The sequence below is a fragment of the Bactrocera oleae genome, chromosome 6, assembly GCF_042242935.1.
Source record: "Bactrocera oleae isolate idBacOlea1 chromosome 6, idBacOlea1, whole genome shotgun sequence".
Taxonomy (NCBI): Eukaryota; Metazoa; Arthropoda; class Insecta; order Diptera; family Tephritidae; genus Bactrocera; species Bactrocera oleae.
Genome location: NC_091540.1, coordinates 71097910 through 71125618, shown reverse-complemented (window position 1 = coordinate 71125618; position 27709 = coordinate 71097910). Strand labels below are relative to the sequence as shown.

Sequence of the window (27709 nt, the reverse complement as noted above, 5' to 3'; positions counted from 1 at the left end):
CGCAGGAATGCTAACAGATTATTGCTGGAGACTTAAAAATACTTTCCAGTAGCCAAATAATCACGAACATCATAAGTATTTTTTCTATATTAAACAATAATTTTTCTAAATTTAGCTGATGTTTGTACTTTTTAAGAAAATATATGCTTTGATGTCACAAAAATACCTGACGTGTGATTTCTTTTCCACTGACATATTATTGTTTAGTCAAAATTTTATATGAATTTTCTTGTGACAAAAAAGTTAAATTTTTTTAAACCTGTAGTATTTTCCAATTTCATATTTTATAGTATCAAATTGAATACTTTAATAGAATATCACAAGCAATTTCGTTGAAAGATACACAAGTAAGCTGCCTCATATCGTATACATGAGTCCAAATACTATATTTGAACACAGCTTAAGTGTAATCCACTTATTTATAAACTCATACTAATTCTTTAAGCTAACTCTTACACATTACCCAAATACATTACAAGGACCATACAAGCAACAAGAATCTCCAGGGAATATTCAAAAACCGCAACAAACCAGCTGTGTTCAACTGTACATACTTATTTGTAGAGCATAAATTAAATATGTGTATATGTATGAGGCGTTGAATGCTAAATCGATTGATGTATTGAGACATTGGTGGGATAATGAAATTTACATAAACGCACACACTTTCCAACATTTCATGTCAATTTTTGCCTGCATACACATGTAAATATGTATGTGGATACTTGTGTCACTTGTATGCGTTGGAGTATGGCCACGTGTTGTATTGAACCGCAGAAATGTAAATGGCATGTGCTGCAAAATGTGTAACTGAAAGCCGCGTTAAGGGATAACATAAATATTTGACATTTTCTCATACAAAAATACATAAATATGCGAATATGTAATATGCTGAGAAAATACAACCTTTAGGGTGATCGAAAAAGAGAGTGGAATAAAAGGTGAGATTAAAAGTTTCGTGAAACTTAGTTTCCCTTACCGTTGATGAAGAGAGCACCACAATATGTTGTGTAACCTCACTTTAGATAATTACTTCCAATACAAGTAGAATAATTGTAAACGAAGGGAATATTTGCATAGGTAAGCAATCGTTTCGTTTTCAAAATGCTCTATGCAACGCCTAAAAGTTTGCTCTTATTTCCCTAACACACAATATATATTATATATTTATTATCTTAGCAGTACTACAGGTCTGTTGAAATATAACGGGCCTCCAAAACATCGATCTGATGCAGAAGTGATACATGGTGTATGACAAATTTGTCTTTTGTGTAACCTCTAGATTTAATAGTTTATATCAGATATCATAATCAATATGTAAATAACAGTTCAATATTTTATGACACATATTCACGTATTGATAGATGTTTGTTTCTCCTAAAACATTACTTTTATTTTTTAGAAAGTACCATTATTCTACAAAGCTTCATCTGTATATTTATACTGATACCACTATTAATTGAAATCTTTCGAAAATAGACCTTTTGAAATTTATATTAACGCCAAAATATAGGCAACACTCTTCGCCTATTGTAAATTCGATAGTTTTAATCAAGATACAAAAAATGTACTGCCATTTAATTTAAATTGTAGAATTGAAAATATCACTTTCATTGGTAAGAAAAAGTTTATTCAGAAGATTACAATCAGAATAAAAATTAAGTACGGTATACATCGTGTCGCAGCAGTTGGTATGTACTCGTACAACTGCAGAATTCGTTCTATAAATCGATATTATATACACAAGTACATCACTGTATCCCGACGATAGTATGCAAGTAATGCATGTAAAATAACATGTTTTTTTTTGTTACATATTTACAATACTACATATATGATTACTTTGCAAAAGTACCTCCTGGACACTTTCATTAAATATTCATTAAATTTGTTATGGAAAAAGTTGACTTACAATGAAGGAATCCACGCGAATGCTTCGCTGTCATATCTGAAAGTACAATGGCGTTTTCAAAGAAAACACATAAAAAGAGAGGCAGAGAGTAAGTGGTGAGTAAAATCGTATGTAATCACTTGACTATGAAGAGGCGATCAATAGCGTTCAAAGCAAGACGCGACTTGTCTCAACAACTACTTATGCACGTACATATATTATATTATGTTATACTAGGTCTATGTCTACATACACATATAACACGTTGGATATTAGCATAACCGTCTATGACACACCATTCGCATATTGCTAGCTCCAAATATACGGGATTGACAGCGCCACAATTATTGACATGCTACAAGTTGCCACAAGCCTAATGACTAATCTTACCACTACACAGATAAATATATATTAAATTATATATATTATATATAAATGCATGAATGTTAATTTGTTGTTATACCATTAAATAAGTGAGCATACGCTTCATACGCATCTACGCATATAAATACATTCTGATTATACCATATACAGTTGATTCGCATTCATATACACTCTCAGAGTTGCAGGATATTTATTTAATGAGATTAATTCGTCGGGCACACAGCCACCAACTCTGAAGAGATTAAGGCATGGCACACTGCTCCATAAGCCATATAAATGCTTAATATCTCGGTTACTGATTACACGAAATAGATTTCAGCCAAAGCGTTGTTGTTGCAGGTCAGGCGGCACACTTTTTAATATATCTACATTTGTACATATGTAATTGCTTAGTGCTAAATTTACGAGCATACAAGTCTTATCAATACAATGAGTGGACGCTAATGTAAACAAATTTGCGAAATAATGAAATAAAAGCTGAAGTTAGCTGCTCAAAGCATTAAAATTACATGCAATTTATGAATAATATCCCCTTATGCTAACTTTATGCGATACTAATTAATTAGGTGTATATATGTACATGTATGAGTTAAGAAATGATTACTTTAAACTATCGTAAATAATCTGCATAACAAGGCTCTCGGAAAAATATGAGTAAAATTTTACCTGTTTCCTAAAATAACATTACCTAAATTCGACTGACGTCCAACAAATAAGTGCATGGAATAGTTTTGGATTGTAATCTAATAAACACGGTGAATTCACCTCCATTTCGTATACGAACTGTGATTGTTGTTTCGCTCTTTATACAATATGTTTGTGAATGTAACGATTATAGCTGAAACAACATAAATCGGTGATAATTTTGCGTTGAACTATACGGAGCATTTTATTGGAGGGCTGCCACCTGTTTGCAAAAAAAACATTGAACATTGTTTCCACGCTAGTTTAGTTAGAGACTTGGCTAACATACGACGGCAAAAAGTTTGTAGGAACTCTTTAATATAGTTATTCACTTAAAAACTCTCTTTTTTCAGATTAACAAGTTTAATCTTAAAAACAAATATTGATTTTGGAAAAAAAGTTAAAAACGAGTTTGCTTTAAACTTTGTGTTCACATGGAATCACGCCTACAGAATCATTGAAATGTTGCAGGGGTCTTTTGAGGAGTCTACTTTATCACGAACAAAAATATTTTAAAGGGTTTAAAGTATTCAGTGAAGGTCGTGAATGTTTCGAAAACTTGCCTCGAGTCGTCCATCCACCTCTATTGAAACCCGTAGGGTTGGCATCAAAGGGATAGCAGAGGATCTCAACACATATTGGTTAATGTTGTGGGCATAAAGCGTGTCATTATTAGACTCGCATCAAAAGACCAGATTCTTTTGCAAAACCGACGTCTAGTATAGGTCACAAAAGATATGCTTGACATTTTTGCTGAGGACCCCATATTTATCAAACGCATCACTACTGGTCGCGAGATTTGGATTTATGAATAGCGAATGGCGCTCCGAAAATGAGCCGAAATCGGAAAAATCTAAATTCGCTGAAGGCATGGAAAAGTGGGTTACGCGTTGAAAATTAATATTTTATATTAAAACAATGCGCGGCGATAGAAGTTATTGGAATACAGTACCTTATATTGTACATATGTATATGTATGTACATAAGTGGAAATATTATTAAACTATTAAAATATCTATTACACCTACTATAAAATACTGCCATAACCAAAAATAAATAAGCCAGAAACTTTTAATTAGCAAAAGTACACATATGAGGACGAAGTGCAAGGTTCTCCATAGTTTCATTATTAAATCAGCACGCAGCCAAGTTCGCACGAAATCGCAAACGATTTCAATGGAATTAAAAGTTTTTAATTTTTCAATTTAGTTAACATAACGGCATTTCGAGCATTCCGCGAAGCGCCTGTTCACACCCACAACAGTGCACTTTAAACCAATTTTGGTTGTGGAAATGTTTTCCTTTCCAATTATCATAATAATGCTGCGGAAATAATGGAAGCAACAAAAATCGGCGTGTGCAGAAAGTCAAGCGGCGGACGCATAATAAATAGTAGTGCACTTACTTTTTACAACAGATAAGTAATGCTGACTGCACATACATATTCGTATGTATATGTATAACAATCGCTTGTATGAAGGATTTGCACAAAACAAAACCCAGTGGTGAATTCTGCTGGCGCAGTTGAAATCACTTATATTCCAGCATGGTTTTGGCAGGGTGTAGCGAACACTTTGACTGTTATTGGGATGGAAATTCCACAAGATCAAATTTGTGTGATCAAATATATTTTAACCGCTGCCACTCTGTTTGATTGTTACAGTTATTTCTAACCGTTGTATATTTCCAGCAGACTCGGCTTAATTATAGTATAAATGCGGTGTTTATTATAGAGTCATTATTGTGCATACATATATATAATATTTTGTGTGGTGAAGCTGCCGTTACTATATATATATATAGAGATATACATTTGTTTCAACAACCTGTCCGTGTGTCATATGTGCTTAATGCTTTACAGTTCGCTGCCGCTGTCGTCGGTAGCCGTGCAACGCTTCGAATTTTACGAGTACAATGCATTACTTTTGTACGCAGCTTGTTTTACAATGGAATACCTAGAAGCACATCCTTATGGACAGGATAATAGCAGAACTGAATGAAATTTGTGTACAATTTTCATTGTTGTCCTATAAACAAAACAAAAAAAAAACACAATAATTGTTAGCATTTTATTTCCCTATGTAATATATAATGATGCCTTCTGTGAGAAGAGAGCGGAGCTGCCACCAAGCTGTTGGCTGAAAAAGGTTCATAACCTCACAAATTAGCTACTTTAAAGTGCTTACGTAATGAAGGTTCCGGAATGCAACAAAAAACAAAAGATATTTAGTTACAGGGGATTTCTTTAGCTTAGCTTGCATGCAGTGGCACACATTTTTTTTTGTAATTAAATAAAATATGTGATAATTTTAAATTTCACAGTAAAAACTATATATTTTTGTATTAAAATTCAACGAAGAACAATAATAGCATATATGGTATAATACTTTTTTGCATTTTCAGCTGCAAATGTTCACTTTTAAAGGCTCTGCCACCAAAATATTGGACATCTCTATCTGAGTACCTAAATATAAGCTAGAATTATTAAATAAAATACAAATTTTTTAAGCAAACTACTAAAAATCCATTAAAATCATATTAAAATTCATATTACAAAATAATTCTCCTTAATTCTTAAAATATTTATTTTTGAAGGCGATTTTCCTCTAGCAAAGTTATTCAAAAACCCTCATAAATCTCAACTGTTACAAAGTGGTATATAAGTATGTGTATTAATTATAAATTTTTAATTAATAGTCTCTAAGAATCAGTTATAGGTCACATTTAAATAAATGCATAAGAATTCAAATATTTATTTACCCACGAAGCACAATAGTTCCCATTGCATACATTAAAGGCGCTTCAATTAAATGCACTTATTATTTATGGGACATGAAACCACAACCGCAACATCTGTGTAATTCCCACGCTCCACTTTAAACAGTTCCCCATTAACTTCAAATTTTCCAACCGCAAGCAAAAGTCAAAAGTATATACATATATTATAAGTATTTAAAAAGGCGCTTACACTACATCTTAGCCGTTGTATACATTTGGTACTAAATTATGAGGATAAGCATGCATATACGCACCACAGCCCTACACACATATTTGTACATATATTTACATATGACCAACCATAACGGTCAGCAGTTGAGCAGCACATGGCACTGTACACACACATACACGGGTAGTTGGGGCTTATTAGCTCAACGAAGTCAGACAGTAATCACTCACTCACCTTTTTTAGTATCTGGCATTGCGTTTGCTACCCTTCACCACCCTCTCGATTTGTACCCGCTCGTACTTGTTGCTGTTTTGGACGTTTTACTGTTTGGCAATTGGCACTTTTAAGACACACACACACACGTATAGCTAATTAAGCCGTGATGTGTATCATTAAAGGATCACAGTTGCGTGGCAATGGAAAGTGGACAATTGGCGTGGTTTTTGAGTAACGGTATCCTAATTAATTGTTGCAGCTATAGGTAGGTAATGTGAATTATTGCATCGGTTTACCTTTTGTTGTTATTTGTTTGGCAATTTTTTATAATTATTAAAGGGTTTACTTTGAATTTAATTATCGCTTTTTTTCAGTTGCTAATAAACATTTTTTACTAATAAGACAGTCTATATTACTATGCACGCATATTATTTGACATTTACTTTTCAAATGAGGGATGAGGATTTTATTTAATTTCGTTTTTCCAGCTGAACTTCTTTCTTGTACCCGCTTCAACACTAACACAACTAACCCACTATGTAGTCTTAATTATTTTTTATTCTTTGTACTTTAATATTACATTATCTCATTCACGCGCCTTTCTCAATTCGCTTCGCTCTCGGCCACAGTGCAACTGTAACTGAAACAGCATTCTGTTATGGTCGTCCTGCTGATCGCTTGCGGTGACCGTACTTATTAGCAGCAACAAAGCAACAAAATAAAACAACAGCACCTATTCACACATTCAGCCGCTACTACTGCACCCCTCCACCCATGACACGGTGAGCACGGCAAGGCGCACACTCTACTACTACGGAGCACTGTTAAGGCAATAGCCGCTGTTAATGTTATGTGCAAGCCGTTGCTGTAACAGTCACTTATTTTTCTTGTTGTTATTGCAGCTGCTGTTGGCACCTATAATATTCGCTCACAGCATACACGGTCGCCGCAAATGCTTGGTCGCGAAGTTCCTGTCACCTATGTGCTCGCCCGTCAACTGAATTCACTTTGCGCACAGCATTTCCATTTTATAAGGGTACACATTCTTCTAACTTCTTGGTCTTGGTCCATGCAAGCTGCGTTAACGCTCGTGAAGCATAACGAGCGCTAAATACGAACACGTCTGTCCCCGCTGGGCAACACAGGCACCGGTAGCTACGAACGCGACGACGAAAGGCGCTAGTCGCTGGCCGTTACTCAGTCGCCCGGTTTTTTAAGACGACGTCAGCAACGCCGAATAACATACAACGCATGTTTGCTGTCGTCGACGTCATTGCTTTTGGGGCAGTGTTACCCACATGCGCTCGTTAATGACGGAGGCACAACTGCTATCACAGCATCCATGTTGTGCTACTGTTAGTAACATGAGAGGTGGAGAGAATAAAAGCACGAACTTCGATTTTGAGCTGGAAATTCTGGTAGGTCGAACAGGCCCAAATACAAGCGAATGCATAGAATAAAGTACAATATTTAATATGAAAAAGTAGCGAGTGGAATTTATTGGAAGCTTTTGAAGTTAAAATTGATGCTGCCAGACTTTAATATTTAAGTAAATTATATTTGTTCGTTAAAATTTGAATGTATCGCAGCTTCAAAAAAGGAAAACCCTAGGATTAAAACCAAAAATGTTATGGAAATAACTTGATAGCCTTGATAACCTTTCATAAACACTCCTAAGTGAATTTCGCGCTATATCTTGAATGTACAATTACTTTTTATTTCATATTTTCCTATCTCCAATCAAAAAATAAATCTCTTTTGCCTATTCCAATTATGCCCAGTACTTTTAAAGATGTTGACTATTGCTTGAGGACGCCATGCCGTATGAGCAACAGAAAATTCAAAAGGCGCTTCCCATTAATGACAACACTCCATATATGTTCATATTAAACACATTTAACTTTGGAAACTCCAAACCCGCACTTAAGTGTGTGAAGTATAGCTACAGCTTACGAATAAACTGAAACCTAAAAGCTCAAAAGAAAAATGTACTGAGCATTGCGTTAAGAATATAAGCATAAAGCTTTAACTGCAAATTGTTTGCAGCTGAAGAGAAAGATTGAAAGAAAGAGAGAGTGAAAGAGCAAGTACGCAAAGAGAATCTGAGCGTCAATGGAATCCAATTCATCTCTCTTTCTAAACATTGAGTGGCACCTTGAGTGGCACATTGAGTCTTTTATTCAGCTTTGTCAAGCATCCTTTGGAAACTACAAAAATACTGACAGATGTTGAACGCGCGAATGAACATTGGTGTGCACATCCGCACGCAAAAAAGATCATCAACGGAAATATGTTAAATTAAGTCAATTTGACTTTTAAATCAAATCACGTTTCATTCAATTTGCTATGCATATATGAAGACTGTTCAATTCTTAAATCTATAAATATTCATCAGTAAATTTAATAAATATAATATATATATTAATAATATTTATGAATTATGTATTGGGTGTACTTTTATAGAATTACTAGAAATATTGAAGCATTTATTGTAAATTATAAAATTTATGAAAATATTATCATCAAATGTTTTACTGTACTTAAGTCATAAATATTTATGCAGCCGTAAATTTTAGGAAAATAATAAAGATTTATTGATGATAACGCCGCCTTAAGTGTTTGGAAGAGCTTTAATAAGATTTATCTGTCTGCTATTGTTTCCCTTATAATTTATTTGGCCATAATCACTGACATCACATTGACTTTTGCCCTAAAGACGCTTTATGATTCACTCTGATAATGTCTAATATAATGTCAGCTCGCAAAAAAATACAACTATAATAAATGTATTTTTGTTTTTTCTGAAACCCTGCAGGAAACACTCGACTAGTTTGATCAAACATAGGTTTAATATTTATTGTTCATTGTTAGGAGTTAGTTTAGGATCCTATTTTATAAATATGTTATAGAATTTTCGTATTCAAAACACTTTATAATTTCTGTTTTAAGAATTTCAAAATTGGTTTTTTCAATAACAATCATGCTCCTTGAAATATTTTACCTTAATAACCTTACTAATATTTTTACTGGGTTCGTACTACATATATTTGTTCAACGTTGTTCAACACCCTGTGCATATGAAATTAATTCATACACAAATCTGCTATATTCGCAGATGATTGCGACCACAAACAAGATTGTTACAGCACTTTCGCCACTACTCAAAGCTCGTTAATATCGCACCAAAAAAGCATAATAAAAATGTTGAGAATGCAGCAGCCATGTGGTAGAGAATTGCCGCTGATATCAGGCCAAGATGCCGCCCTTCGCCTAACGTATCTGTTACATACTCCCAACACATGGAGGTTGGCAAATCAGACCACATATCAAATATACACGACGAATTTTCATCGTATCCGCCATAAGAAATGCCTTGACTGAAAGCCAAAGAGAGAAAAGTAGGGGGATAGCTTCAGTGGGAAAGTTCATGAATGGGAGCGCTTAAACTCGCTGATAGTTATATTCATATTTAAGCGTTTATGCGGTGGAGAGCAAAATAAATGCATCTCTTCCAAAAAAAATTCTGACAGCACCAAGTAAATAAAAGTTATAATGAGGTATGTAATGTTTAGGTATAAATAAATATACTTAAGAGTTTCTTAAAGACTTACAAACACTGAAAATTTTGATAATAATTAAGAAAAAAAAATATGTTGCGAGAAGAAATTCTTCTTAATTTCTAAACAATAGAAAAAATGTTTAATAAAAGTTGCTTTTATTTTGCTCAATATTGTAAATACTCATCCGAAAATCCCTCTTTTGCATACAAACGCCTATATACAAACATACGAGTATATAGCTATAAAAATCGTAAAGAAATGAAGCAATAAAACTGATTCTAAAGACACGACATTTATTTAAGGGGGTGTGTCAACATGTATTCTTGGCTATGATTTTCTTGCTCTCTCATGTGTGCCTGTGAAGTCGCTATTGACTTTGAACTTGAAATATCGGAAATCCGCTTCAAACATATCAATAGCCAATATTTGTTCAACATTGCAGCCTATAACATAGACTTTTCCGCATCAATGTGCATTTAAAAATGAAAATAAAAATGTGTGTGTGTGTGTGTGTTTGTATGTGCTCTCCAGCAATTCCTACCGAGCCGCCGCAAAGTATGCGAGCCGCATTATCAGTGGCGTTTTACTGGCGCCATGCCGTAAAGCGTACTTTTTATGAGCCTTCCGTTACTTTTATCATTACCTCCGCTTTACCGTTGTTGTATTGCCTTTTGGTTCTTGATTTTTGTTTTGGCAAGCAACATTCCGCGTTTGTACATTTTTCGACGTCCTTAAGGACTTTGAACTGTGGCGCTGCGTTGTAGGATGTAGAAAGCTTAGGGTGAATCTGAAATGAAATCATTTCGGCTACAAACCAACACAAGCACACCCATGTAAATGTTAGGCAGGCATATATTGCTGAAACGAGCAGGTGCCTCAGTAGTGTGCGTGTGACTTTGCGAAGCGCAGTGTATCAACACAGCACGACAGGATTTACTTTGAGTAAAACTGCACCAATATTTAACAATTTTCAAACCAATATAAATACACTCTAAGTCTACTTCATGCTTTTCAACAACACAATATATTTTTCTCTTTGAGGCCATTCGGCATAAACTGAATTTGGAATGGATTAGATATCGAACCTCTGATTCTCAATCTGCCACTAGACTCTATAGTATGTATAACACAATAAGTCCGTCTAGTCGCGAGTATTTTTCATTTTTTATATGAGCTCATAAATTTATATTCGCCGTAGCAATTAAATTTCCCATGTTCATATCCCTGAGTCCACAAAGCATTACTGCGATATGCTGGCATACGTTAGTGTCTATTTATATACACACGAAAAACACACACGCAGACACAAATTTAGGCATAGGGGTATAGAAACTATGCTGCTGGCGAAAAAGAAATTTCAGCAAACAACCATCCGGAGGCCGACTTTCAGCTGGTTGCCAACATTTTTTATGCCACTGGGCTGTGCAATGCCCACAGAACACAGAACACAGCACACAGAGCAGTGAGCTCTAAGCGCCGAGCTTCCAGCTAATTGTTGTCATTTGCTTTTTCCAGCCAACGGCGGTGGCACAGATGCGTTGACTCGTAAACCGGAAACGCTTTGTTCTTGTGTATGCGGTTAACATTTTAGTAGACACAGCCAAACACAGACACACACACGCACAAAGTTATTTAATTTTACAAAGTGGATATTAGAGCGAGCGTCATTTCATATAATTGCTGTGAAATTATGCATTTCGGTCTATTTTTCGTTTCCGCAAAATTACAAATTTGAAAACGAGCAAGTGAACAATCAAATATACATATATCTGGGTCTTTCAGGCTGTCATTAAGTATTTAAGTATCTTGTTTTTTTTCATATTTTAATGTCAAGCCAAAACATTTTCAGGCTACTATTAGTTACACAACAATAACTTTGTTGATTAATATTTATTGAAAATTAAAGGTTTCAAATCTTTCGACGTACTCTCCAGGACAGTTTAACTGTTGAAATACCGCTCAAGCGAGAAACTTAAGATTTGATAATCTTAAAGTTAATACAAATGAGCTTAAGGCAAAGAAGAAAAAAATCTAGCACGGCTAAGTATAGAAGCCGAGAAGGTTACAAAATACTTTTGTGTTTTGTTTTCTATTTTCACCAAAAGCAATGTGTTCGATATTGTGTGTTCTTTTATTCGTCTTAGCTCTTCTTGTACGAAAATCAATCAGAAATTTCAGACAGCTTCCGCTCTTATCTCTAGCGGAAGCTATTCGCTAAAATCCCAATGAAGCCACTTATCTCACTTCTGGTGTAGTTTCCATTTCGCCAACATTTGTTACTCTTGCTGCAGAATTTACCAAGTGCGTAGTAAGAAAATCGCAAAATGAAATTGCCGCGAAGCGCAAAATGTAAATCGCGAAGGTTGCCATAAAATCTGTCAATATTAAATATTTCAATTGAAATTTTGCAAAATCCACGCAAACAATTGCTGGTCAGTAAGCAAAGTTTTCGTGTGCACGGCAGCAACAACAACAAACAAACTTTTTCAATTTATTTTTAACCAGCAAATGGCAGCTAACAAGTTGAAGATACTTTGCAAGAGTCGCGGCTATTAGTTATAAATTATATGAACAGCCATCATTGGTGCCGGTATCGGTGTCTCATAACATTCCGAGTGAAAGTTTGTTGCAACTTTAACTAGCAAAGTTATGCACTGAATGGCTAAAAGTTGGCGAAAAGAGAGAATGCGGGAAAACTGCGGAGAAGTAACGCAAAGCGAGATGAAAGCAAAGAATGCCGGCGAAGCCGAGGGCCGTAGTGTTGTTTGCATCACTTTCTTTTGTGCGTTCGCTTGATTTCAAATAAAACTCTTCACATTGCACTCCGCCTCAACACACACGTAATTAAAATTGAATTTGCTACGCATGCAACACTTATAAATCTGGGCGAAACACATTTCTCAACTTCAGCGGTAGAGCAATTAATAATCATTTAAGTGTGAATAAGATGCCGTGCTGATACGCCTAGCCGAACTTTGGAGCCTCAACACATTCAATTGCACTATAACGGTGCTTGACCCAAAATTCGTACGATATATTTGCAAGTTACAGAAACAAAAAGCAAAACAAATCAATACAAATAGAAAATGCTTACACCTTCGGCATTCCTCATTGCACCGGAAGCGGAGTTCAGTGACTCTGCAAATCGCACCGAACCCTTAACCCACTCACACACACTTGCATGTGTATGTATGTGTGGTGGAAACGCACACATTGTTAACTCATCTAAAAGCAATTTGCTAAGTTTTTGGTGAATATTTATCCCACCGAAAACAACACAACACAATAAATGTTGTGTTTAAGTAATTAAGTATTTAAGCTGTAATCCTAATAGTTTCAACTGGGGCATTCTATCATTTATCACTGTCAAATAATTTATTTAATATTAAATGGCGCAAATAAAATCAAATGTACTCAATTGACTGCACAAATGCAGAGTTCACACACAAGCAAATTTTGTTCGTGCAAACAGATGCCCAGATTTCCAAATACTAAAGATTTTCCTGCTAAGTATGACTTGTTAGGGTGATCCATATTGATTTACATAATTATTTGACTGCTCAGAAGAATGCATGCATATTTTATACTAAAATGTAAAAGTCAACTGTAACTGCCATCAACTCCATAACAATCGTTAAGCCTTTAATCTTCATAACACATTTTTGTATAGCGTACTCGCAAAAAGCTTTTATATACTAGAGAATAAATATATTATTGAAAACTTATTCGAAAAATATAAAACATTTACTTTGTGATGTTTTGTCAGCAGGAAAATTGTTATATACTAACATTTGAAGCGCCAAGGTTTACTAATCCATTGGTCCCCCATCTTGCAATAAAATTTCTTTGGTCATTTTGAACAAAATTTGCATTTAAGACTACCTTAATTTGTATGGGTATATGGTAAGCTTGAGAGCTTGATGCTTGCCTACCGAAAGTGTGCTGTGCGGTTGTCTGTCTGCTATCCAAAACGAATGAAAAGTAAAAATAAATCACAATGAGTTTGCATCTACATAAATATAAGCTTATTTATTCATATCAACCTTTTGCATGAGTAAGCATATTGCCATTGTTGGTGCTTGGAAGAATGTTTATTAATAAATACACCACATCGCACTCAATTTGCTGCCAATTTCAGAGGCTTGTGAAGTTAAACTTTGACTTTACTTACATTTATATTTTTTTAGGCAAAATATGTTGGTTAAAGACTTGTTTTCGCTTAGTGAGTTCACTAATAAAGAGATCAAAAGAAATAACTTAAGTGGGGCGCCTAAAACTGTGCTATTATAAAGTGACGTTGATTTATATGCCAAAAAGAATGGATGCATACTAAACATTCGTACTTGTAAATAATACTTTAATAAGAAATTTGAGCAAATAAAATTAAAAAATTTTAAAAAGAAAGTTTTTATCAACAAACTAAAGTGTAAAAAATCAGCGAACTCCCAATACCCAATTGATAATCCGAAACCCACTTTGTAAATATTATAATCAACGTACGTATTGAAGGGTATTTTAAAAGCAAAACAGCTTAAGTGATTTCGATAAAATTTCAAGTAAATCTCAGAACAAAGGTTGGACCGAAAAATCTGTTTGACTGTCAAATGGGCAGAGTCTTAACTATACCGCTTTACAACTATAATTTTCTATAAACCCCAAAAACAATAAAAATGCACTAATTTTGCGAAAATTTTTACTGTTTAAGTTCATATTTATCAATAAAATTAAAAGATGCGGAGAAAAAACATAACTGATGGGTGGCGCTAGTGTCTAAAAAATATATTTATCATACGATCTAGTTAATATATAGATCAAATTATATAATATTTACATGAAATAAAATTTTAAAATGGTAACTATGATCGATAGATGGCGCTGCATATCTCTCAAAGCAAATTGGACTATGGTGGCATATGCATTGAGATAATTATTTAGAATTTAAAATGCCTGTTGATTACATTTATAATGCATGCAATGGTATTTGCCTACATATGTATAAACAACATTTGTATAATAGAACACGTTTTATGCACGCAATGATGTACAGAGTTGCCGCATGAAATAATTGTGAGCAGTAAATATAGAAGCACAACACACATACATATTTACACTTGTATTAATGCATATAAAACACTGACATATGAAAAAATACATAAATTAAAATGTCACGTCGTATGAGTAACAAATAAAGCTGCCTGCACTAAAATATCATTCATAAGCCAACGGGTATGTCAGCTGAACATATAAGCGCACGTTTAAGTAAATATAATCTATAAATATATTAAAGCAAGTAATTTCAGGTGTAAATATATATTCTCGCAAATATTTTTTTAAATCTCACTTTAACAATGTCACAATCTGCGGTTAATTCGCAAAGTAGTTGTTTCTGCCGACATATAAGAATGCGCTTGGCTGTCACTTACTCCGCACTGAACCCGTAACGCATAATCAAGCGTTAAACAATGTTTTCGCACAAGACTACACGCATAGCCACAACTAATAAGTGCATGTAATGTGTGCGGTAATTGCGGCGGAAAGTGTAATTAAACTTTATTTACCAGCAATTTTTAATTACTCGCTTGTACAACAAGATATTGCAGTCATGGAGAGTTGATTGCATATTACACGCAAATTATGACAGGCACACATACGACAATTTAATATGCTCAGAGACTTATACTTGTATATGCAATCATATGCATTATGGCGGATATAATTTTTAATTTTCAATATCACTTTAGAGTGCCAACGCATTACATTACTCTCTAGCTAACGATTGTTTTATATGAAATAAGAAAAAAGAAAACAAATTAAGTTCAGCTGCACTGAAGCTATAATACCCTTCACAGGTGCATTTGCTTACTATAACAAGAATAGAAAGTATTTAAAACGAATTTTATGTTGATTTTGATCGGTCAGTTTGTATGACAGCTTTATGCTATAGAGGACGAAGCTAAAGATTGTAGCGCTGCCTACGCTAGTAGTCCATGCCGAATTTTGTGAGGATATCTTGTCAAATAAAAAAGTTTTTCATACAAGAACTTAATTTTGATTGTTGAGTTTGTTTGCCAGATTGATATCTCGAAAACTGTGGGACTATTATATACATTACAGAGTCTCCGACGTTTTCTTTTGATTAAAAATGGCTATTTAGGCGAGTATCTATTTCCGCGTTGATTTTTTTTTTTGCTGACGCTGAAATTTAAGTTTTTACTTAAAAAAAATTATGCAACGTAAATAAGCTCTTCATTTGAAATTTAAGCCATGTCTGAATTAAAATACTTTTCCCATTTATATGAAAAGAGATTTTTTGATCTTTTGACATCCAAAGAATATATAATATAAGTTTTACTTACGACCAAAGACGATATGCTAAATAAAAAACATTGCACTCTACAGAAATGATCCTTTAAAAGTCATAAACAGTTAAAGTTATATTAAAAATCTACTTAGCATTCATACAGTACGAGTACACCATGTCGTATGAGCAACACAAAATTTAAGGGCACTTGTATAAACGCTCCGTACATTTAATTCTGCAAAACTAGATTACGTGTGCACAAATATCGAAACGCCAGAATTTCCGACTCTTACGCCCACACTAGTCTCGTTCAATTATAATTCGCCTTGCATACTCAATGCCAAAGTCACAATTAGATTTGGTGATCAATCAAAGCCAGTCGCTCAATCGCCTTTACGGAATTCACTCTTTTGACGCCCATTGCAATCAAATGCGAAAAAACGGATATTCGAAAAACTAAATTATGGCTTAAATACAATCAACGGAATGTGATTTCCGTAGTGCCTGCACTCATTTCCCGTCACATTTTCACACCGCCACAGCCACAACCACTTTATTTGGCTTTGGCCAAGTACTCACGTACATACACACCAACACTGATATCTGCTTATTGATAGTGAATTGGTGGCATGTGACCGCAGCATGTTGCATGCCTCATTGTATAACGCCAACTCTGTGCTGCGCTGCATCGCCGCGCACCAACTGCACCACTGTTGGGCAGCTAAGCGGAAGGTGTAATATAATTTGAATGTCACGCAAAGCCAATTTGTAATAAATTTGCGCCGGCACTAACTGTTTGCGTCTCTAATGCACCACCCTTTCGGAGGGCCTGCTCATCTTGCGCCGTCCCGCTTCGATTACGCTTTGGCTCGCCGCACATAAAACATTGTGGCGTATTTAGCTTACAAAGACTGGGTGTGAAAATCAGATTTCCTATGCCGCAGCGTTGATTCCGCCGCCACATACACGCTGCAACAGGGCGTGCCTGTGGCACAGCTGCAACTGTCACTGACACTGCAACGCGCGACGCCCATACAATCAAAGATAAACACTTTCTAATTAACTAAGCGCAGCATCCGGCTAACAAAAGGCCAATTCGCCGTAAGCTATGCATGTGCTGAAAAGGTCAGGCGAGTAGCCGAAAAAAAAGAAACCAGAGGGAAGCGACAACTAAAGAAAGTGGCGTCAAAAGCACAAGAGACTGCAGAAAAAGAAAAAGCAAATGAAATGAAATGAGGGCAGTAAAAATTATCATCAATGGCATGCATGTGGCAAGGAGAATATGCTGTACATTGTACGTGCCTGTGAATGAGTGAGTGAGTGTGTGTGTGTGAGTGACAAAATTCATTACACATTTGCGCATTTCAGCATTTCATTTACCTCGACTGTATATGGTCGAGCCGGATACGGTTGTGTCCGCTGGCCTGCGCGCCGAGATGCTCTCGCGCTGGCTGCTACTGCTGCCGGGCATGGCCAGCCCCATTGCACCCGAGCCGCCACCGGCTGTCGTGCCGCCCGTTGTGGTCGCCGTGTTGCTGTGCCTGCGCGCATATGCGGGGTGTGTGTGTGCGTTCGTCTGTTGGTGTTGGTATGCGACATGGTGCTGGTGCTGTTGGTGTTGCATGTGTGCAGATTTTTGGTTGTGCTGTTGTTGGTGGTGATGGTGGTGGCCGACGGGAGCGGGAGCCATGCTCGTTGTTGTCGTCTGCCACAAGCTGTCCGTGTGGTCCGAAATGTTGGAGCCGTTTGTGCAATGCGCTATCAAATAGACTTACTCGCGCGCGCACACACACACACACACGTGTTTGTTCGCTTTTTGTTTTTTATTTGTCTTTTATGTGTTTTGCGGCACGTGCTGCAGCGCCAATTGCCGCTTTTTATTTGACTTTTAAAACTTCAATGCGCCCCTGTGATGGCCAAACAGTTATGTGGACTTTGTTTTTGTTTTTGCTCTACGAGTATCACTTACATTATATAATATTACGAGCGTGCTGGATAATTGTGTTAATTTGCTTTCGCTTGCTGTGATTTTTGTAATGATCTTTGTGCATTTGTGCGACCACAATTTCATATGAAATCATTTGGTTATGATTGGTGATATAATTCATTAAAATTTGTGAAATAGCTCTTGAGGAAAATTACTTCACCGAAATCAAAAAAGAGACTACGCCAGATACAATATTACACGAAATTCGTCCCATTTTCGTCAAAAGAAAGACGCTTCTCCAACAATAGAACACAGCGTCTTACACTTCTGGCGTTGCCACACCATGCCAAAAATGTTTTACAATTTTTTCTTTAATTGGCTATCGGACCGCTCTCGTACAATTTTTATCTTTCGTAAATCTTTCGAATTTCTCGTTATTAAAGAATATTTTAGAATAAAAAATTATATCCGAGATTATTAATCTATTAATAACTGCGATTGCACTTTTGCCTAACCTCACTTTTGTGCTCCTTTATCAATTTCATTTATTCAAACACCACACATGAGCAACGTTCTCAATCAAAAAGAGTTTAGGTTTTATGGTGAGAAACATTTTTGGACATATTTTTAACAAAACATTGCTTCAACATTGAACGATGGATCAGATCTAGTTAGTTGCTTCCACCGGAAGGAAAGAATGAAACAACTAGAATATAATTGTTGAAAGCTGTAAGAAGCCAAATTAACAAGAAGAATTCTAAGAGGCGTAATGTTGTCTCCGGAAGTTTAAGTAGAAATCTTCAATTTCGCATTTATTATATTTCATTTTAAAATCCACCACTCAGCATGTGACTTGCAGAAAAGGCTTATCAAAAGAACAGTGTAAAATATAAAGAATAAAGATAATAAAAACAAATCTGTAGAAATCTGAAATGCAATCTGGCTTTTCCGCAAAAGCAGCGAAATCCACTTGGTAGCTAATTTTTTGTTGAACTTACATGTGTAAACATAATACACATATAATGTACATATATTTATATATATATATTAGGGTGGGTTAAAAAACTAATAATATAATTTCACTTGATACTCTAAAAAATAGGTTCTTAGACACCTCTAAGAATCTAAGAAAGTCTCTACAAGTATGAGCTCTTAAGGGGTTACATGAGTTTCTTCAAGCAAAAAACGCCCTATTTTCAAAAAAAAATTTTCACATAAAAATTAAATGTTGGTGTAGTAAAAAGATATGCATTATTTTTGCATGAAATTGAATGCTTTAGTTATTACTTTTCGTATCCAGCCTTATTCAAATGGTTCCAAATGGTTTTTGTGCAATGTTTAGGTCCTGGACAATCGTAATCGATGTTTGGACTCGGCGATTTCCATTATTTGTTCGATTTTTTTCGATGATTGGTCTTCCAAAGCGTGGGCATCTTGGACCTCGAAATTACCGGATCGGAATTGACGGTACCAAAATTGTTCACGATTGGCTATTACAGTATCAGGCCCATACACGCTATTCACTTTTTCAGCGGCCTGGCTTGCGTTTTCGCCCTTATCGAAGAAAAACTGTAAAATATGGCTATTTTCTCTTTGCTAGTGTCCATCTTGGACGCGCGCTCAAACAAAACTGAATCAACCAATCACAAAACTGTCTGAAAAGATTTTTAGAACGAAATGTCATCTTTCTTCTTCGCCATCCAACCGAACCCGCTCGGACTTATACAACGCGAGATACAAATAAATAACGCCATCTATTGGAAAAATAATGGATTTCTTTTTGCTACACATAATCTTTTATTAAAAATTTTTACTATTCCGAAGATATATTTTTGATAATGATTTGGTGAAATTTTCAAAGGAAAATATTCAAAACTTCGTCATTTTCGGCAGTCCCTCGGAAAAAAATTCTTCCGCGGGAACAGCAGAATTTCTGACAGGATCATCAAAAGTAAAGAAAAAATACGTTTTTGGAACTAAGAACATTAACTAGGTATTGGACCGAGAAAAAACGTTTAAGTAATCTTGACAACCGACTTGAAAAGCACAGTTTCGAAAAAAAGAGTTTAATGTCTTAAGTGACTACAAGTATATAGTTGACCACGAACGCAAACCTTTTCAAAGCTGTATCTCCAAAAATATTGCTGGTATTTAACTAGAGAATTTCGGACAATATTCTAGAGATGTTATAGAATTAAATAAGACAATAAAATTGTTTTTTTTTTTTTGAAGCCGTGAAACCCATGTAACCTCTTAATTGTAAGGGGAAGGTTCTCCCCCTTACAGTTTTCAATTTTTTGCTTATTATCAGATAGAAATTTCATATCACGCTTCCAACTACTTGAACAAATATTTCCTCACATAAATTTTGTAGGAAAATTAATGCATTGTTATTTTTTTGTAAAGCTAACCATTTAAAATATACCAACAGTTATAGTTGGATTATTTTAAGGCAAATATTTTTTTTAATGAATTTTATAACTCAATAAAAAATCACTAGAAATCGGAACGCTCGTAGTTTTGTAGTAAATTTACTGCTCTACAAAAATGGTTAGTTCTAATTTCAAAAAAATATACATATACACATATAAACATATAAATATAAAATATACATGTATTCATTGTTTTTTACCCACTCTAATATATATAGGTATAACGAAGGCTGCACACCATCCAAGAGAGCATCATGTACAATGACTTTTATGAATTTCGCTCCTAAATACTAATATATACCAATTTATGATAATACTTATACATTAGGGGTGTCCCGAATCGACTTTCGGTGATGCTTTTCTTAAAAAATACAATATATAATAAATAAATTTAGAAGTGAAAAATTTATCTTTGTAAAATATTTTAAATTCTCAGATATTTGCCAAATATACCCTATATTGTTTATATCAATTAGAGAAGCCCTAGTCTTAACTATTATACTAACACATAAAATGCACTACATCAAAAATCATTTTGTCTCACGAAATTCTGGGAAAGCTAGTTTTCTGCTGCACCAAAATAGTTCAATACCATCAAAACAGCCCTAATGTAGGGATGACTAGATGAAACACATAACAATATATTTATGTGAGATAAGCCGAAACACTCAACTAGAAGATGCTTGAGGACATTGTAAAGCATTATTTCAAACAGCCGTATCTGTGCAACTATAAACTTGTATGTGCCCGAGTAGGCTTATCAAAACACAACTTTAGCCTTTTGCAGCGTTCGCTTAATCAGCAAAATGTTCAACTTCACCACAGTCGATAACAAAACGCTGAGGACGTGGCTATCAGTTTGTGTTTGTGCTTACATTGTTTGGCTGGGAACAATTGAATTCATATGAAACGGAAGCAGAGAAAACTTTACAAAAATAACAAAACATCGAAAATGAAAACAAAAACAAAAACATAAATGGAAATGAAAATGAAAATGAGAAATACCACTTGGAATGACCAACGAAATATAAACACTTATCCAGTTAAGGTGAGTTCGTACAGAGGAAACTTTTGGTGCTCATTGCAGCGGCAAAATTTCGCAAATTCGAAAGCACAGAAGTATCGGCCACACAAAGCGTTGCTTCACGAAGGCTTTTTCACTTTTTCTGTTTGCGCCCCGTTTGCTATTTCGAGTAGGAAAGTAACGGAATTGTTAAAGTTTCTCAGTTATTTCTTTAATTTGATTTTTCCACGTGAAGTTTTACTATACACACGGTCGTTGTTTTCGCTTTGCCAGCAGAATCTGCGCAAACACATACACAATAACGCTTGTATGGACAATGGATGCAGTGGTTACGTCGAAAAAATGTTGCAATTGCAACAGTAGAGCAGCACTCACGGCAGTTGCAATGTCGAACTGTTCGGTCGCCAAAAACTACTGAGTCGCCACAGAAGTGGTGACCACATTTAAAGCTTACCAAACGCAAGCTAACTAACGGCAAAAGTAGCACTCTGCGAATTATTTGTATGTATGAAGGTGTGTGTAAGTGTGTGTGTGTGAAACAAAATGGCCACTCATTCGGCGTAATGGCATAATGACAATGGTAATGGAACTGAGTGTTTATTTCTCTCTATTACCGTTATAACAAATAAAAAATTAAAAATAAACGAAAACAATAGAAAACCAAAACAAAAAAAAACAAAGATAATGCCAAGCGAGTGCAACTAGCGTGACAACCGTTGCCTTTGTTATTGCCAGCGCATGCATACAAATATGTACATATGTATGTATTTGTGCGTCGCAGAACACACACACAAATAAATGGCTCGATGTGCACAGAAAAATATTTGAATATTTGATTGTCTGCCAGTGGGAGCAAATGGTCTAAGCCACAAGTATGCATTGAGGTTAGCAGTTTGGTTTTTGTTGTTGTAGTGATTGTGGTCACACACAAGAATTTGTGCTGCAAAACAGAGCTGAGCAGTTTGCTTTTTTTTCACTGCGCTGGTATTCACATGCCATAAATAACAATTGACCAGTTGCACCGCAAGCCAAAGGCGCAGCTGGTGGAAGTGGAGGCGAAGCTGGCGAGAGAGTGATAGCAATTTCACAGTTCATGTATGGTGCGGTGAGGGGCAGTTATTAAGCCAAGGCCATTCGTGTGTGGATATGACGCAAGAGTGACTGGTATTGTCATAAACTTTTCATGGAACCAAATCGCCAATTGAAATTGTTTGCCGGAATCACAATGACTGTTGCATTGTCTTACTATTGGTGTCCACTCAGTGCCCAGTACTCAGGAGCTCTAAGGTTTTACTATATGGGTCATTCCATGTCAAATCTTTAAATAGTTGGACACCTCTAACATATATAAAGAAATTCTGAAATTTTCAGGGGGTTATTCTTTTTCGTTTCAAAGATATGAATTTTTGAATTTTGTCAAAATAGTTTTTTTTTGTTTTTTCAACTTTTAATAACCTAAAATATTTTTCTGTTAATGGAATGTAAAAATAATAATAATACATAAAAATAAAAAAATAAAACATAAAAAAATCAACATAAGAAAAATTTTTTCGACCTTAAATTTCGATAATCATGTGATAGAATAATGATATTCAAAAAAAAAAAGTTGTAAGATTAGAAAAAAACTATTTTGCCAAAGTTCAAAAATTCATATCTTTGAAACGAAAAAGAACACCCCTCTGAAAATTTCAGAATTTCTTTAGATACGTTAAAGGTATAATATAAAATATTTTGGGATCATAATTTTCACGCAATGGTTACTTTCTACGACTTTGAAATATTTAAAAAATTTTAATTTTGGTAATTTACAAAATTTTTTTTCAAAAAAATTTTTTCTATACCTCTAAGTGTCCTCTGAAAACGTACCAGCGTTCTTTATCCAATATAAAGTAGTTTCTGAAATATTAAATAAATAAACTCATAGAATCGGAAAAACAGTGAAATTTTCACTTTTGCATAGCTCTTAGGAAAATTATTTAAATTTTTTTCCTTTGGCAGAATTTTGTTTTATGATAAGACAAAACTTTCCAGCAAAATTCCTTCAAATCGGTTGGGGTCGCGTCCAACTATTTGTCTATTTGACATCGAATGTCACATATACCTTAGACTATTCAAAATACGGCACAAATGTGTTTTTTATAAACTCACAAAAATATTAAATGAGACAAAAATGTGCACTCGAACGATTATATATAGAAACGGAAGTTTTTTGCTATCATCAGCATTGTTTCTGCTTTTTGAAGGTTATGTGCTTTGGACCGCAAGAGAAAGTAAACAAAAAATACTATTTTTAGTAGGTTGCATTAAGTTCAGTCTACAATTAGGCGCAGAGCGCACGTTTTAGCAAAGTCACACACCGAACTTCGAAGTAACATTTTAAAATATTTAAAGTTAAAATACTTTACTGGAATTGCTAACTTATGCATTGGCTTAGAGAAAAACTTCACCAAGAACTTGACTTTAGTAAAGTTCAATATTATTAAATTTGTTTTAAATTCTTCTGAAACATACTTGTTTATATTAATTTTTATTTGTGACTTAATTTTGTTTAGGACTCTTGAATTCTTGTAAATAAATACCATGGGCACAATTTTAGCTCTGAATTTGGTATAGTCTGTTAAATAGATCAGTGTATCCCTATGATATACAAACAAACCTACTTAAATCAAAGCATATTTCAGATCAACATATCGCAAGGATATTATATTATAAAACATACCTTACTAATACCTTTCGGACAAAAAAAATGCACGAGCATAGAAATCGCAGCGACTTCTATGCACAAGTGGACAATAGGAAGAAACGGAAACACTAAATACTAAAAGTTCTCAAGGACACAGATTTTATTTTTATCTATTTACTTACATCGCTAAGTACATGGAAGCCGTTTAGCGCATATTTTGCATTCTGTCTGCTCCCTTTACCCATTTTTCTTTTTCTTTCGAATCTTTTCGCAGCGGAATTTTGAATGACTGGATATTCAGTGGCTTTAATGCCGGAATAAAACGCACAATTCGTATGCAATTTGTGAGATAGCAAAGTTTTTTACCAAACCGAAAAAAGAGAACAAATGAAAGTAACTGGACCGAGTTGGGTAGCCAGCATACATACATACATATGTAATATCAATGCTTCAACAAATAAGTAGCCTCTATTTTACGTGAAATTTCATTCAGAATGGCAATAAGCCCTCAGCAATCTAAGCCATAAGTATATATGAAAGTATCTGATTATTGCACAAACCTCCGTACATTTATGTTCCATTATTACGAAAATCATAAAATGCTTTAGATGGACCGCCGTGGAGCTCGTCTCGCCTTTTGTGGCTTCACAATTAACACTAAATTTGGACGGTGCACGCCTGCGCTGTTCGTAATCAAACAGATGTGTGTGGTTATTGTCTGCAGCAGACACTGCCGCAACACTATATACATATATGATATGCAATACTGGAAGTCCTGCTGGCGGCAGTAATAAACAGCAGCAACAACATTCTTTCACCACTCCAACTCGCAAGCGGCGGCACTCTATTCCCTCGGACTCAATGCACACCTCACAACATACATAATATGTAGGTATATACACGTATATAAATTTAAAGTAAGAAAGGGCTAAGCTCGAATGTAACCGAACATTTTATACTCTCGCAAAGTCAAATGATATACTCATTTGAGATTTCTTTATATAATTGAATGATTAGAAGTAGGAACTGTTGCCGCAGTTATTTACATTCACAGTGTATTAATTTTGACTAATGACATTTTGTGAGCGTGGCAGTGCACCGCTTACGCCCATCTGCAATATTAACAGTCTTACGGTACCAAGAAACATGTGTACCAAGTTTCATAAAGATATCTCAATTTTTACTCAAGTTACAGCTTGGACAGACGGACGAATGGGCAGATAGACACCCGGATTTCAACTCGTCTCTTCATCCTGTTCATGCATATATGTATATATAACCCTATATCTAACTCGATTAGTTTTAGGTGATACAAGCAACCGTTAGGCGTACAAAACTATTATACTCTTTAGCAACATGTTGCGAGAGTATACATATATGCATTTGCCAACCTCCACACCTACTTCTGGTCGTGTATTCGTACCACGCACGCCTAGTTTTAGCTCCTGAAGCACTATATTGCCGCGAAGTGGGTCATGAGCTGTCAGAGCTTCGCTTAGCGTCGGCGTATACATACGAATATGACTAGCTGACTGCCTTGCGGCCTGCAAAATGAAGTGTCTAACAGGCTTTCCTAGGCAAATCCATTTTGTACGCAGCTGCACTCGACCACTTTTAATTTTGCATCTACATCCAAGCATTTCCCACGAGAGTCGCACAAATAGAGCATACTCGTACAACCGGATAGATTTATATTCAGCCAAATGGACTACCATGTACATAAACATAGACGCAGGTACATACACATTTGTATACAATAGGTAGGAGTAGACACATACAAAGTGTATCAGCGACGTTCGGCTACACATACATACATACTCGTATATAGATATGTATTATATATGATTTTTCGATGTGTGCTTAGATCATTGAAACTTCTGGAAAAGCCGAAATTATATATGTGGATCTTTAAATATGTATATAGTGCGTAATTATGCAAGTTTATGGCACTTTGTTGTTTTAAAATTTTCATATTTTATTTACTCGTGTGTTCATTAACACTGTACAAAAAGTGCGTTCTATTCGAAAAACGGAAAGTTCTGAATTTAGCTTACAATTTTGCTGTATGTCTCGGCCAGCTGCTCTTCCAAATTTTGCTTTTTCCTTAAGCTATCACTTGGCATTTCTATAAGTTTAGGAACGACTCTAATCGGCTGAAAGTTTTTATGACAATTTTCTTATAGCAGAAATATGTTTAGAGTTTAAATATATAAAAAATTTTGGTTACAAAACTCCTGTGTAAATCATATCAAGGGATGCAAGCACGATGAAAGATAATAAAAGTTCTCCTTGATGGCTCCTAAATGTATTCAAGTTTTTAGCTTGGGCCTGATCAAAGAATGCGAATCATATATGTTTTCGAAAAGCTTTCCAATGGTGAGGTATTAGATTTTTTCTGTATAAAACTTGAGAACCATAAAATATTTCAAGTTGATTTAAATCACTCATTATTGGGCAACCTTGATTTGTGGGCCTTTTGTTTGTGTGCTATGTTAAGGTTACTCCTTCCCAAACAAAAATGATAATTCTGGAAGATCACAGCGCTATAGCTGAAGTACTTAGCAGCTGATCTACTCATTATATGCCGTGATCACTTGCAGAAAGCTGACTATATACCGAAGTCGATGTAAAAATCGGTTTTGATTGAGTAGATTATCGTGTAAGGCACAAGTCCCTGAAATGACATTTTCTTACGAAATTGAAGTAATCCAAGAGATCATACAGAATTTTTTATATAAAATATTTAAATATGCACTTTAATTTTTCTCTACGGCAATATTAAAAATTGCGAAGACTAAAATCTGAGATTTTATGCCGCTCTAAGCGCAGTCAAATGAAAATTTCTGACCTTATTAAGTGTATATATTCACACATATATGTATGTCTCTATGTGTTCATATATGTAGGAATATAGTATGTGTATTTTCCACTAAACACCGAGATTTAATCGAATTTTTCGCATTTCCTTTTGCTGTTTTTGTTTCGCTGCCTGTGCAAAATGGGCAAAACAGCCAAAGTTAATTCATTATGTTGCTCATTTCCACCATTTTGCATTATTAATTGCAATTTCTCCAAATCGCCAGCTGTTCCGCCATGGCTAAGCAACCACCTCTCCGATCCGAGGACACGACGTGAGGCTTCAACGCCTCGCTGGCTGACGGTACAGCACAGGGGTGCAAGGCGGTACTTGTTATATGCTGGTACATGGAGTGTAGAAATTTTTCATTAGTCCTCGGCTGTCATATAAAAGTAAACAATAATTTAGTTAATGCGAATGTTGATATAAAATTGCAAATTAACTTCTGAGGCTATAAAAATTGCATGTTCTAAACGCGTATAAAGCGCAGCGCAAATAATACATTCGAATGACGGTCGACAATCGGCAAGTCCATACGGCCACGCTGCTGCCATTGCAAATGTCCTTCGAGTCGTGGGCACTTGTGAATGTGCGAATATAGCTATTTAATGACCACTTTCCGTGCATTATCTGTCAATACGCTCTATCTGAGTAATAAGCACTTGATAGACCAACACACATTCAAGTAAATAGTCACCCCTGCAGTACGTGGGTGCGAATGCTTTGCCTTCGCATTACATTGATATTAATATTGTATAAATTTGAAATCAATTAATGTTTATGAATATGCAAATCCAGCCGTC

At 35.2% G+C, this 27709-nt stretch overlaps 1 protein-coding gene across 8 annotated transcripts in view; it reads right to left on the bottom strand.

The window, feature by feature from the left end:
* Nucleotides 1-27709, bottom strand: part of LOC106623754 (band 7 protein AGAP004871) — an 82984-nt gene that overhangs the window by 31176 nt on the left and 24099 nt on the right. For 3 of the 8 annotated variants that reach the window (XM_036364523.2, XM_036364522.2, XM_036364516.2), the window contains one exon: nucleotides 1913-1948. The exons of 1 other annotated variant lie outside the window; for it this stretch is intronic. In XM_036364523.2, the coding sequence (XP_036220416.1) occupies nucleotides 1913-1948 (36 nt within the window). Of the gene's footprint in view, nucleotides 1-1912; nucleotides 1949-6140; nucleotides 7128-17363; nucleotides 17936-21402; nucleotides 21793-27709 lie in introns of those variants that run through there. 4 more of the 8 variants (XM_036364514.2, XM_036364526.2, XM_036364527.2 and 1 more) reach the window with 4 other exon arrangements.